Source organism: Dermochelys coriacea, chromosome 2, assembly GCF_009764565.3.
Source record: "Dermochelys coriacea isolate rDerCor1 chromosome 2, rDerCor1.pri.v4, whole genome shotgun sequence".
In the NCBI taxonomy this organism is placed as follows: domain Eukaryota; kingdom Metazoa; phylum Chordata; order Testudines; family Dermochelyidae; genus Dermochelys; species Dermochelys coriacea.
Window position 1 is genome coordinate 206,263,840 of NC_050069.1, and position 13,840 is coordinate 206,277,679.

Sequence of the window (13,840 nt, forward strand, 5' to 3'; positions counted from 1 at the left end):
ATCCCTTGAGGAGCTGCAGGGAGCGTAGGAAGGCTGTGCGTGCTAAACCATCCTTCTGTATAGTGCAGCGTGGCACACAGTGCAGGTCAGTTTTGCTGGCCTATGGGTAGGAGGGCAGGGTCTTGGTTCTAAATTTTTCCAAGCCTGTGCAGGGTCAATTGTGCCTCTCCAAGGCCACTAAGAAGGAGCCATCCCTTTGCTCCTGAGGTTTAGGGCGTGCGGTTACTTTGGTGGGGCAAAGACAAAGTCTGGTTTTGCTCTTTTCTACTCCCTCCACCACTATACATACACATATCTCCACTAGCATCTGGAATGACCTTCCTCACAATATTATTCAAATACAAAGTGCACGAGCGGCTGTAACTTTTATACCAACCCCCCCACATAGCAATTTAAAATTCAAAATGGGTATTAAACATGCAAAACACATCCTAGATCCCCTTAGTTAATTATTTGGCGTGCACACATTGAACTTTGCCTTTTTAAAAGGGCACAAGGCAGTCTAGATCTGACTCTGAATTTTGTACCCATCTCTTTTTTGTGCTTTTCCCCTTTCCGCCAGTTCTATTTTGTTACACAATGTTTCCAATCAGTTATACCAAATATATAGCCTTTTTAAAAAAAGACTCATCATCCCAAGAGGTTCAAGTTTGCCAAGGTAAAGATTTTTTTAGTGTACATTTATTGACACTAACGCATGCCAAATATTCTGATGGACTCTGTCATGAAATCCCTGTCCACATACAGCAAAATATATAGTACAATACATTTTAAGTGTTCAGTAAAATAAAAAAGGGCAAAACACCTCTTTGCAGCCCTATGAAATAGCCCAATAGATTTTACTTATGTTCCACAGTACCATATTAGTATTATGTATATGTCTATGACAACTAGAACTTAAGCTTCAAAAACCCTCCAACAATTTTCTTTCTTTTGAACTACTTAACTTTTTTATGAACGTGTCAATAGATTTAAAACTTAAAGTGGGTGACTGTTTAATCTAAATATTCCACTATTAGCACATTGTTCCTGATTTTTTTTTAGCTACTATATGCATTTTAGAATCATCCTATAGAAGACTGTAGATTTTTGAGTGGTGAGTAATATTTGTGTTGTTAAGTAAATGTAATACTTCACAGTGACCTAACTTTCTAGGTTACATTTTATTTTTAAAATGTTTCTTTCTTAAAATTCATAATTTGTAGGGCTGTCAATTAATTGCAGTTAATTCATGGGATTAACTCAAAAAAATTAATCCCAATTATTCACATTGTTATAGAATAGAATACCAACTGAAATTTATTAAATTTTTTGGATGTTTTCTACATTTTCAAATATATTGATTTCTATTACAACACAATACAAAGTGTACAGTGCTCACTTTATATTATTATTTTTGATTACAAATATTTGCACTGTAAAAATTTAACAAAAGAAATTGTATTTTTCAAGTCACCTCATAAAAGTATTGTAGTGCAATCTCTTTATCATGAAAGTGTAGTTTACAAATGTAGATTTTTTTTTACATAACTATTCAAAAACAAAACAATGTAAAACTTTAGTGCCTACAAGTCCACTACAAGTCCACTAAGTCCTACTTCTTGTTCAGTCAATCGCTAAGATAAACGAGTTTTTTTACATTTATGGAAGATACTGCTTCCTGCTTCTTATTTACGATCTCACCTGAAAGTGAGAACAGGTGTTCACATGGCTCTCGTACCTGGGGTTGCAAGGTATTTACGTCCCAGATATGCTAAACATTCGTATGCCCGTACAAGTCCACTCAGTCCTACTTCAGCCAATCGCTCAGACAAACAAGTTTGGTTATAATTTGCAGGAGACAGTGCTGCCCACTTCTTGTTTACAAAGTCACCTGAAAGTGAGAACAGGTGTTTGCATGGCATTGTTGTACCCAGTGTTGCAAGGTATTTACGTCCCAATATGCTAAACGTTCGTATGCCCCTTCGTGCTTCAGCCACCATTCCAGAGCACATGCTTCTATGCTGATGATGCTTTTTACAAAAATAATGCATTAATTAAATTTGTGACTGAACTCCTTGGGGAAGAATTGTATGTCCCCTGTTCTGTTTTACCTGCATTCTGCCATATATTTCATGTTAGAGCAGTCTTGGATGATGACCCAGCACATGTATGTTTTAAGAACACTTTCACAGCAGATTTGATGAAATGCAAAGAAGGTATCAATGTGAGATTTCTAAAAATCTACTGCATTCAACCCAAGGTTTAAGAATCTGAAGTGCCATCCAAAATCTGAGGGGGATGAGGTGTGGAGCATGCTTTCAAAAGTCTTAAAAGAGCAACACTCAGATGTGGAAACTACAGAACCTGAACCACCAAAAAAGAAAATCAACCTTCTACTGGTGGCATCTAACTCAGATGATGAAAATGAATACGTGTCAGTCTGTTCTGCTTTGGATCGTTATCAAGCAGAACCCGTCATCAGCATGGACTCATGTCCTCTGGAATGGTGGTTGAAGCACGAAGGGGCATACGAATGTTTAGCATATTGGGACGTAAATACCTTGCAACACCGGGTACAACAATGCCATGCGAATGCCTGTTCTCACTTTCAGGTGACTTTGTAAACAAGAAGTGGGCAGCACTGTCTCCTGCAAATTATAACCAAACTTGTTTGTCTGAGTGATTGGCTGAAGTAGGACTGAGAGGACTTGTAGGCTCTAAAGTTATACATTGTTTTATTTCTGAATGCAGTTTTTTTGTACATAATTCTACATTTGTAAGTTCAACTTTCATAATAAAGTGATTGCACTACAGTACTTGTATTAGGTGAATTGAAAAATACTATTTCTTTTGTTTTTTACAGTGCAAATATTTGTAATAAAAATAAATATAAAGTGAGCACTGTACACTTTGTATTCTGTGTTGTAATTGAAATCAATATATTTGAAAATGTAGAAAACATCCAAAAATATTCAAATAAATGTTATTCTATTATTGTTGCAACTAATCACAATTAATTTTTTTAATTGCTTGACAGCCCTAATATTTTGTTTATAGGTTAAAATAATTTTCTAAAATTTATTTTCAAGCAATGCATTTAAATATTTAAAAATAATGTGATTTACCAGCTAAACTATGACTCTTTTCAAACAGAAAGTAATAAAGGGTGTATAACAGCTAGACTGTGCAAATCCAGTGTTGCTGGGCACATTTCCAGTTATAAATCAAAGCCAAAACAAGGGGAATTTTGAAGAGGAAAGGAAGGAATGTATAGGTCAAAGTGGAAAAAAGTCCCAGTCATGAGAAAATATTTTCTAGTTAACCTAAAACAGTTTTCATATTTAAATGATAATGAGGCTAAAACCAGAAAGATAAAAGATTCTTTAATCAAGAAAAAAGTATAGAATATTTCTCCTATTTCTTTCAGTATTTAGCAGTGAGAAAAATATTAACTTTTATGTGCGTGCTGGGTTAAGGAGGGGGAATGGCAAGGAGCATAAAATGTTGAAGGTAAAGTTTTACTCATGAATACTGAATTATTGATAAATTCTAACCACAGTACAGACATTGAATGTTTTAAGGGAAAAGCATAATCGATGAACAAAGAGAAAAGCATACTTGCTAAATAATTTTAATTAACGTTAATTTCCCTTTTATTTAAAGGCCAGAAGTCAGCATGATAAAATACTATTTCTGATAATGAATCAAATTATTCTGACAGTAACCTAGATTATCATCTCAGGGAGCATTAAGAAAATAGAGGAATTAAGGGAGTATAATGCACATCTCTCTTCTCTTGTTTATGTCCTTTTCCTTCCTCTCAGACACTTTGTATCCACTCCCAATTACCATCAAACTACTTTTTACAGCTCTAACCATGATAACTGGGGATTGGCACACTCTGGAACTAACTCAGTCCTTCTGGCAAAAGATGTTAGAGCAAGATGACTGGAAGTCTAGTTTCTAAGGCTGAGTCACTTCTCCAGCGCACACAGCATTCCAGATGCTGTGATTGAAAAAAGAATATGATTTTGTATCTATAAGCTAGCAACAAGACAATCTGTTTAAGCATCCTTGAGTTTGTATAGCTATTAATTTTAGTCTGACAAGCAAGCACAAGCCTATATCCAATAGATCAGTGGGACTCAAAGAGCATTTCCTTGGCATACAGTGCATGAACAAAAGATATCAGACAATACCACCACAGCACTTTGTTATATTGTTAGTAGGTACTGGGCTTTCATGACTTAATGCAAACAGAAACAGCACAAATGTGTATTGTTAAAATGGCACTACACCACACTATAAAAATGTGGATTTTCAGAAGTCAGATTTTTATTATCAAAACTGACACATTTTAAGATTAAGATGATCAATCTGAAGTATCATTTCCATGAAACAAATAAAATACATCTGGGTCTAAGGAGCTCAAATATAAATCTATCATTTGGCAGGATCCAGCAGGTTCTTGACTTTGCTTGTGCTCTGAGAGAGACTGTTATTCATGTTAAATAGCCCTGTCAACATGTGTTAAGAATTATACAATCAATGGATTTTAACACAGGAAGAAAACTACTTTCTGAAATACTCCTCTTGGATGTGGCATAAAGAGTTATATGGAAATATATAATCACAGTGCAAAACTTTACACAGGAAAAACAAACCAACCTTTAAACCAGAAGCATTCCAAAGCTGTTCTTACCTTAAAACTGTGTGCTTTTTCATAGTTGAAATGGTTGTCATTTTGAGTTAAAGCTGCTCTTCTGACCAAAGAGGTGATCTGTGAATAGGCAAAGAGTTTCAGAGGTTGCCATAATAGTGCCCCCTTTACTCCTGCCTTAACCCCCAATGCCACTGCCAGCAGCTCTTGACGTTTCCTTCCTCGCTTAGACTTGTGAACAACAGCACAATTTTTCTCATTTTCAAGCCACAGCTCCTCAGAGAACATAGTGCTTGGATCCCAAATCTTTTTCCTGTCTTCCTCTGAGGCTGGGAGGCTTACTGTACTCAGGTTTGTCCAACTGCTTCTAATGTTAGACAGCAGATTTGAAGCAGCTGCAGCCCATTCTGTGGAGACCTCTGGCATGTGACTTGAATGGGCCGTCTTGTGTGATGGAAGGAGCTTCTGCATCTGAATAAGTAACAGCCTGTTTTGTGCTATTTCTTAAGGCAGACGTGTGCCTGAAACAATAGTCGGAATTCATGTAGTGAACAAAATTCCCCCTCCCCCCAGCTACGGTATCCAGCGAGACTGAAGAAATACAGGCAGGGCGACAGCTTTACGGCCTCATGCCACAACAAATTTCAAAGGAAAGATCACTTCTAGTTGGTAGCATGTTTTTTTAAAAAAGAAAAAGGCTCTGATGCTGCATCCAATTACACTCAGACTTGGAGACTTATGAGCCATTCCAGTCTGAACACCAATGGATTAAATCCTTTAAACCCTGATGATTGTTTAATCTTGCAGGGCTAAAATCTCTTCTTTTTCATATCCTGTGCAAGTAAAAACTCCAGTAGTACTCCAAGGATTAATAGCATTTTTGTGGCATGCATTTTGTTGGGGTCCACTTAGCAGTGAGCAATTAGATCACATTCAGTAAAAATTGGAAACTAAGCTCCCAGCCATTCAATCTGATCACACGGGGAGCCCCTTAGCCTGTACAGAGGCCTATGGAAGACAATGGAGCTCTGCAGAGTTGCAAGGGGTACATCCTGCACAGATCAGATGGCAGGTCTGGGGCCTAAGTGGCACCAGTCCAGCTGTTCCCCCACTCTAGTTTCTGCAGTATGTATGTTTGGGAGGAAGGATAATGTGGTTAAAGCCCAGTACAGGAAATCTGGGCTCTAATCCCATCTCTGCCACAGCCTTCTGAATGACCTTGGGCAGGTCACTTAATCTTTTCATTTCCGTTTCTCTATCAGTACAATGAGGATAATAGTTACCCACCTCAGAGGGATATTGTGAGGCTTCATTCTCTAGTGTTTGTAACATGCTTGACATGCTCAGAGGGAAGGTACTACTGGGCTGGACAATATTACCAGGAGAGTTGCTTCTGAAACTGACCAGTAATAGTCCTGCCACCCTTTGTTTCTCCCTTCATGCCCATTCTTTTCCATACTTGAACCCAAAGACAATAGCAAATTAAATGATCTAAACAGACTTATTTTTGTTAATTTGTAAAGTCGTTTCTTCCTTTGGCTCTACCACACCCCAATTCCTTAGACATTCTATGGGGTTCATCTAATTCACTGACTTAAAACAACACCACCACATAGTTTACATGCTCTTAGTCAAAATTATGCTCTCCTGATATGAAAGCCTGTAGGGACAGATGGCCAACCATCAGTAAGATCAGGCTGTGTAATTTCATAAAGTGCCCTACTTAGGGCATTTAACAAGTTCTGTAACCTGAAAAATCAGCTTTTCAAATGTGACATGACCGAGTTGTTTCTGTCCTGAATGTACTGCTCTTCCCTTTCTTTTCCACTTAATTGGCAGCATAACTCTCTCTTTCTCTTTCTCTCTCTCTTCTATCAGATTTAGAAGCCTTGGTAGTTAGTTACTGTTTCCACTGAGGCTCCTCTTGCTAAATAAACAGTTGCTGCACTCACCCTCTTTTCCAACTGAAAGCACGACTGAGCGGCCACGGCCAGTGTAACCACTAGGTCAACTAGAGGGCCACCTAGGGCGCCAAGATTTGGGGCCACCAAAAAGCGGTGCCCCAAATTTTTATTTTGCTTCATCCAGAATGGGATGGGGCGCAGTTCGGGCCTTTCCCCAAGCCGCCTTCCCCCGTACCGGGTTCTCCCTCACTCTCTGTCTCTCCCACACACTACATTGGGCAGCTCTGCCCCATTCTGTGCACAGGTTGCCTCATGGCAACCCAGCCGCGCACGCACGGAGGGTTCATCTTTGTTCCTTTTTCCTGCCAGGGGGAACCTCTGCCTGGGGCAAATCAATCAAGAAGCCAGAAGCAGAGGGCTTGGGAATCACCCCCATGGGGAACTTCCAGCCTCCTTCTGCCGGGGAGAGGTCCGCGGCACTTTATCAGAAGCCCGTGCCCTGCACCGGAGGCAGGGCGCATCTTCTCACGGGAGAGCGGGGCTGGCTCTCCGGCGACCTGCCTTGGTTGCATTTCCCAGGCACTTCCCTTGTGTCTGGGGAGGGAGGGAGGGAGGGAGGAAAACGCTGGAGAGGAGGAGGAGGAGGAGGGAAGGAGACACCGCGATGGAGGGAAGGGGGAGAGGACGCAGGGGACAGGGAATGCGGGGTCGGAAGGGGAGCAGTGGAGCGAGCAAGGCTGACCCTCCAGGGGGTGCCTCTGCCCCCCCCCACCGCCTTCGCTCCCCGTGGAGCTCCGCTTCTCTCCATTCCGGCGGCGCTTCTGTCCCGTCCCGCCCCCCCCCCCCCGCCTGGAGCGCCCCAACGTGCGGGGAAGAGAAAGCGAGCGAGCCCCTGAGGTCCCTGCGCCTTGCCACGGGCTTCCCCTCTCTCCGCCAGGGCGCTGCGCTCCATCCGATCCCGCTTCACTGCCAGCCCGGCCTCGCTGCGGCTGCGATCTTCCCGGGAGCGGGGGGGGGGGGTGGTGATTGCCTGCCTGGGCTCCTCACCATGATCACACTTGAATTTGGTGATTTCTGTGTAATCAATAGCACAAGCACTAACCACCACTGCCTCTCCCTGAGACCCCTCTCCCCCTTCACCTCCCGGCTCCCCGGCGGAGCAAAGTTCTCCAGCGAGGCTGCCCGGCGCGGTTCTGAGCGCTCCCTTTGCTACTGCAGCTCTCCGGGGCGCAAGGTGGAAGTTTTGCCTAGGGCGCAAAATATCCTTGCACCGGCCCTGCGAGTGGCACTGTTAACTGATCAGCCGGGAGTTCTAAACATGCTGCATGGTGCGATTCTGTGCATCCTTCAATTAATACATCCTGTTCACTGCCAGATCAGAAATCAGAGCTTTGAGCCCCCAAAATCTTCTCCAGTGGATCGGCTCTTAATCAGACATGTAGTGTTTTAGCACAGGACGTACAATTTGATGCATGTACCTAGCCCCAGCAGACGTTTGGGGCTTAGATCCAGAGAAATGTTATCCCTGTCCCAAATATCTTCCGCTCTACTTCAGGGAGTCACGTTAACGCTCGTTTAAGACCTGCTCTTGGTCCCGTTCAATGAGGATAACAGTGACTTTCTCAGAGGGTTCAGAGTAGCAGCCGTGTTAGTCTGTATCCTCAAAAAGAAAAGGAGGACTTGTGGCACTTAGAGACTAACAAATTTATTTGAGCATAAGCTTTAGTGAGCTACAGCTCCCAAAGCTTATGCTCAAATAAATTTGTTAGTCTCTAAGGTGCCACAAGTACTCATTTTCTTCTCAGATTTCAATGGGAGCAGGATAAGGCCCTTAGGAATGAAAGTTTAGGGCATCAGCACATCACTTTAAGGCTTTTGTCCTAAATACTCAGCATGTTATATTTCAGTATTTCAGCTTCAAATGAGTTATTTCAGCTTCAAATGAGTTCAAATATATCTGTCACATTGACAGAGAAAATCATAATCCAGTAACTAGCTTTGGACATTTTTTTAAAAAACACTTATGTAGCTATGAACCCTCAACATAAACATGAAATAATTCCTCTCTGATATTCAACATGACTGAACCAAAGTCAGCGACGTCAGCTTCCTCATAATGCTTTAGCATTTGCATTGATGCCACTGGACTGATAAAAACCCCATTTATAAGCTATATGTTTACATAACATTGTGGATGTGACACTCAAACTACAGGATTATGATGATATAGTGTACATCTTAAAATATCTACATATTAGAATATATTACTTTTAAAACATTACATGTCATCTTAAGGACAGACATATAGTACCTAGTGGAAATACTGGCAATTCTCATAGGATTGTTTAAGCTAATTGACTTAAAGAAGGAGAACCAAGCTAATCCAGTTCATGTGTATGTCTAGGGCAGATCAGTATTTGTTGTTTATTGTATTTGAAATTGTATTCATCCACTAGGTTGCTTTATTCAGCATGCTGATGCCTTTGTCAGGTATTTGTTTAATAGGATTCACTACAAACACAGGATGTATACAGGCATGTGCACAGTAAATGTATTCTCCTAACAGGCTTCATCATATGAAGCCACACTAGATTCAATGTCCAACAAAGCATACTGAAAACTGATCTGATTCAGGGCAAAATACTATAGGACACAAATTCCCTCCCTCCCTACTTAAAGAACAAATAGCAGCAAAATCAAACAAGTTGAACTGTTCTCAAAGTAATGAGCCCTGATATTCTGTTCCTTCCCCATGCTCCAATGCAGTCCAAGAGTTCAAAAGTGATTCATTTTATTCATTGTTCCCGCCCCCCTTTCTTTTTAAAAGATCTATTGTACAGGACATTGTGTCAACTAACTTAAAGATCATTTCTTGCTAAGGCTGACATACCTCTGGCTAACATGGAGGTTCCTGATGGTTGAAAATATGTTGCTAGTTTTAACAAAATATTTACACTGATAACAATCGAAAACCAAATATAAGATGTAGAGAAGATCAGGGGATCTCCAAGGACTGTAGGATTTTAGCTGGTTAGTTGCTCAGTAAGCCATGTGGATTGTACAGTAAGTTGGGCATTTACAGTAAAGTAAAGTAAATATCACTAAACCAGAATTAGATAGTAAGGGAAGGGAAAGTGTTGTTTAGCTGTGGCAGCATTTTCAGCATGCCTTTTTAGAATGAGATTATTGAATGATTTGAACTGAAATCTCACAAAACACAACTAACTTTATTGCTAACAAAAGGATTTGGGGGCTAGGAAAGAATAAATATTTATAGAAAAATCTTCAGTTTTTGTTGTTCTTGTTGCATAAATTCAATTTTAGCCGTGTGGGCAGCACTCAAGAGTTGCTGAAAGTAAAGGCCACCTTGTGGCTCATCCTCCATGCCTGTGCAGGGGAATAAAGGAGCAAAAAAATGCCTTGTTATCCCCCTGCACCAGACAGCCATACTGTGGGTGGCTGCATGGGAAGGAGAACAGCCCCATGGGTCTGCTGCATCTCCCTCTACAGCCCCCATGCAAGTGAATGGGATGGGCAGGCAGGGGTGGGTAAGTGGGGGAGCCCTGGCTCCACCCACTAATCTGCCAAGGGGCATACTTTGGTTCAACTATAAGGCCGGTGCAGACCTTCAAGGAGGAGATGAACCAGAAGGCAGATCATGTCTCTCTGAGCCACAATCTGTTTTTCTGGGCCTCTCCTGGGGTGGTGCAACAAAATGCAAATCTCTTGCTCCACGCCCAGGTGCTGTGGCAAATCCACAACTGAGCCCTTAATAAACAAAGTGCTGCCTGTTTCCTCACTAGTATGATATGCTCCACAGTATGCAGGATGGTACATTCTCGCCTGAGACAAAAAGACAATGTTGAGATGATACACATTGTATAAATCTTGCAAACTGTATTGACTTTTTTTTTTCCTAATTTCCTCCTTAAGAGTTCTGTCTGTCAGAGAGGCCACCTCAAAAGAAGCCTGGATGCTACAGTATTCCAAGTGCACTGTTCATAAGCCACAAGTCACAAAGGAGCCCGGGGAAATGGTCGTGAGGGCTACTGAACTAAAGGTTGTGTTTACAAAATATTAAATCAGTACACAGACCCTACTGCAAAAGAGAATGAAAGGAGAAAGTTAAAAAGAGGCTTCTGCTTTGTTACAAACTCTCCATTTGAAACCGTAGTAGACATTGAGCATTACATGATGTACATGGTGGGGTGCTTCAGGGCCAGATCCTGAAATCTTCTTAATAATATAAGAATAATATAATATATAATAATATAAGAAACTGTTACTCTCACTGAGGGTCACCAGGACTACTTGTCACTAGGGATTACTCGTGTGAGTGAAGCTTTGCAGAACTGAGCTCCAAGTTAGGAAAGTAGAGCAGAGTACAGGGAACTTTGTCTGCTGCTGCTTCTTTTTTCAATCAAAGCAGAACATACTTTTCCCGGAATATTTTTGATGGAAGTTTCCATCAGAAGGGAAATAATTTATCTGCACACCAGCTTGTCTAGATTCCGCCAGTGCTGTGAGAGAAGCACAAAACAATATTGAGGAAATAACTATGTAGTCAAATATTGTGGCACTGAGAATACTGATCAGCTGATGTCCTCACTTGCGGTCCTTTTTTAAAATGATTTTTTAAAGCAAAACTCCTCCCGAAATCAGTAAAAATTTTGCTTGAATGCAAGATGGACTGAGCTCCTCCAAGCTGTGAGCTCCCCCTTAAAGGATGCAAGTGTTTATTATAGTATTTTCATTTCTAAGGGTTTTTTTTAAATAAACCAAACATTGTTTAGTTCTTACAAACATTACATTAGAGTCTATATTCAGCACTTTGAAGGTGTGATGTGCCATGTGTTAAATACTTATTAATCCAAAAAAGATTTCAGTATTTTCTAATCTAGATTAGTTGACACAAGGAAAGTTCTCATTATAAATCTTATTTATATTATGGTTGTGCCAATGATGCACTAGGTACTGCCCACATATACATGAAGACATGGTCCCTGTCAAAATCTAAGAGGAAAAGGTACAAGACAGGAGTAAAACACACACACACATATATATATATATTTATTTTGTTTGAAAAACATATATCATCAAGCCCCTATTGCCCCTCTAACTAGCCAATACAAGTCAGCTAATATCTTGTAGGTATCATGACAGAAGTGGGTCTTGAAGAGGGATCTGAAGGAGGAGAGTATATAAAGTATTATATGCTCTCCTTGAGTAGCTCAGAAGAATCACAAGATTAACATGGTAACAGCAGGTCTAGCCTATTTATTCCTGTTGTCTCAACTTCCTTTCCTCCCACTCTCTCTTTTATCCTCTCCAATCCAGCTCCAACCTTGTCAAGGTTACTAATGACCTGGCAAAGCTGATGGGCCTGTTCTTTGTACTTAGTGTTTATTACCTGCAACCTTAACAGTGTGAATCATTCCTCCTCCCCAGGCTTCTGAGAGTCTCTGCTTTCTTCCTACCTCATGGGCTATTCTTTCAGCATCTGCTTTGGTGGGTCTAGATCCCGTCCCAGGTCAGTATCCCTCAGGGTTCTGTCCTCAGTCCCCTCTCCTTGCCCTTCTATATGGTTCCCTGGGCAACCCAATCTGCTTCCAGGGTTTCAGCTACCACTTTGATGTTCAGAACACTCAAATCTATCCTTCTGTGCTCGATCTGTCTCCTTCACCTCCCAAACATCTCAGTTTCACACCTGGCTGTCTCTGACACCTCCAATTCAATATATCCAAAAATAAACCTCCCATGTTTCCTCCCAAGTCCTGAAGGGGGGGCTTTGAAGCAATCTTAATAGAAGACTTTACCTTTGGGATCCCAGTTCATTTGAAAATTGGGCCTTTCTCACTAAATTTATATCTGTACTCCTGCTCTCTATAGGGGCCCATAGCACATATTATTGTGATTGAACTGTTATCCTGTGTACTGCATCTGACTGAGTCAGACTGTAATCTCTTTGGGACAGGCACATTTCAAATTAATGCATCTGTAAAGCAGTGTACAATTATTGCAGCTATAAATAACAAAAGCACCAGTGATAATTATTTCTGTAGTTTAACCAGAATCCAGATACAGTAGTTAACCCAAATTTTGCCAAAAGTCCTAGATGATCCTGTTATCCTATTGGCAATGTTCTCTAGAGGTGCCAAAGCTGTGACAGTATTTTCTTTAAATAACAGACATTTAGTATCTCTCTATACATCTTTTAGAGTAAATTAAGTAAGTGCTTCTGTATTTTATAAGCTTGGACTAAATAAATTAAGTATTAGTAATCACAGCTCCTTTTTGGTAGAATATATTTGGTTATTCATACATTTATGTTTTAGTGTTAGGGTCCTTTAGGATAATTCAAAGTTAAAGTTGTCATGAATAATAATGAGATAATGTCATTAGATAATGTCTTTGATTTGAAGAAGCCATCTAACTGAGGGCCAGACCCTGTAAGGTGCTGATAGTCCTCACTTCCCACTGAGCTAAATCACAGATCAAGCTCTGAATTACAACATTTCAGAGCTATGACATCATATTTGAATAGAGCAGAGCTCAGCCAGCCAGACCATTAAAACAAGTGAGTTCAATAATAAACGCCAGAGTATATAGCTCACATGTCTGCTCAATGGACATAGGGACTGGATGTTTAACCTCATACCTCCTCACCACATGTCCAAGAGTACATATGGCACCATAAGCACACACCAAGTCATGTATTATTGCTTATGGGATAATTCTTATTTCTCTGTCTCAAGGGTCACAATGCCCTCGAGATAGGTGTTATTAGACAGTAACACACGGCTTGTAATCATCTGTTGGCTGTGGCGTAGACAGTGAAATTTAAAATGTAAATTTCCGTAGCTGAAGAAAATCTTTTGTTTATTTCACTTTCTTGTCATAGCAGTTCTAATACTGTATTGTAATGGGGGAAACCTTCCTTTGGGATGAGATGAAATCAATACTGCATCCTAATTCTGTAGGCTTGTTTTGAACCGTATGTGCCAAAGTCAGTGCTGCTGTTCATGCTGAGAACCAAAAATCCAGTCTTTGTAGGTTTATGACAAAATGAGGAGGAGGTTAATTTTCAGAGAAGTTTCCCACAAATCACATAGCCAGACAAAAATAGCCATTAAGTTCTGAGCCACTAACCACTCATCAGAGTCTGCTGACCTCTGAAAGGACTGCATAAGTAACTTTGGCGGAGCTGCCTGAATGGAAAGCCTATTGGGGCATTCTCTGGAACTAACAGCAAATATTGCCATGAATTTTCCCTTAGAGCAAGGTAGCTAAATGT

General features: G+C 40.7%; 1 protein-coding gene across 2 annotated transcripts in view; it reads right to left on the reverse strand.

The window, feature by feature from the left end:
- The window catches only part of CHN2 (chimerin 2), a 194,809-nt gene that overhangs the window by 30,496 nt on the left and 150,473 nt on the right, over nt 1–13,840 (reverse strand). Inside the window, exon 7 of one of the 2 annotated variants that reach the window (XM_038389815.2) lies at nt 4,685–4,762. The exons of the other annotated variant lie outside the window; for it this stretch is intronic. Within the exon in view, the coding sequence (XP_038245743.1) occupies nt 4,685–4,762 (78 nt within the window). The remainder of the gene's footprint in view (nt 1–4,684; nt 4,763–13,840) is intronic. 2 annotated transcript variants of the gene reach the window in all.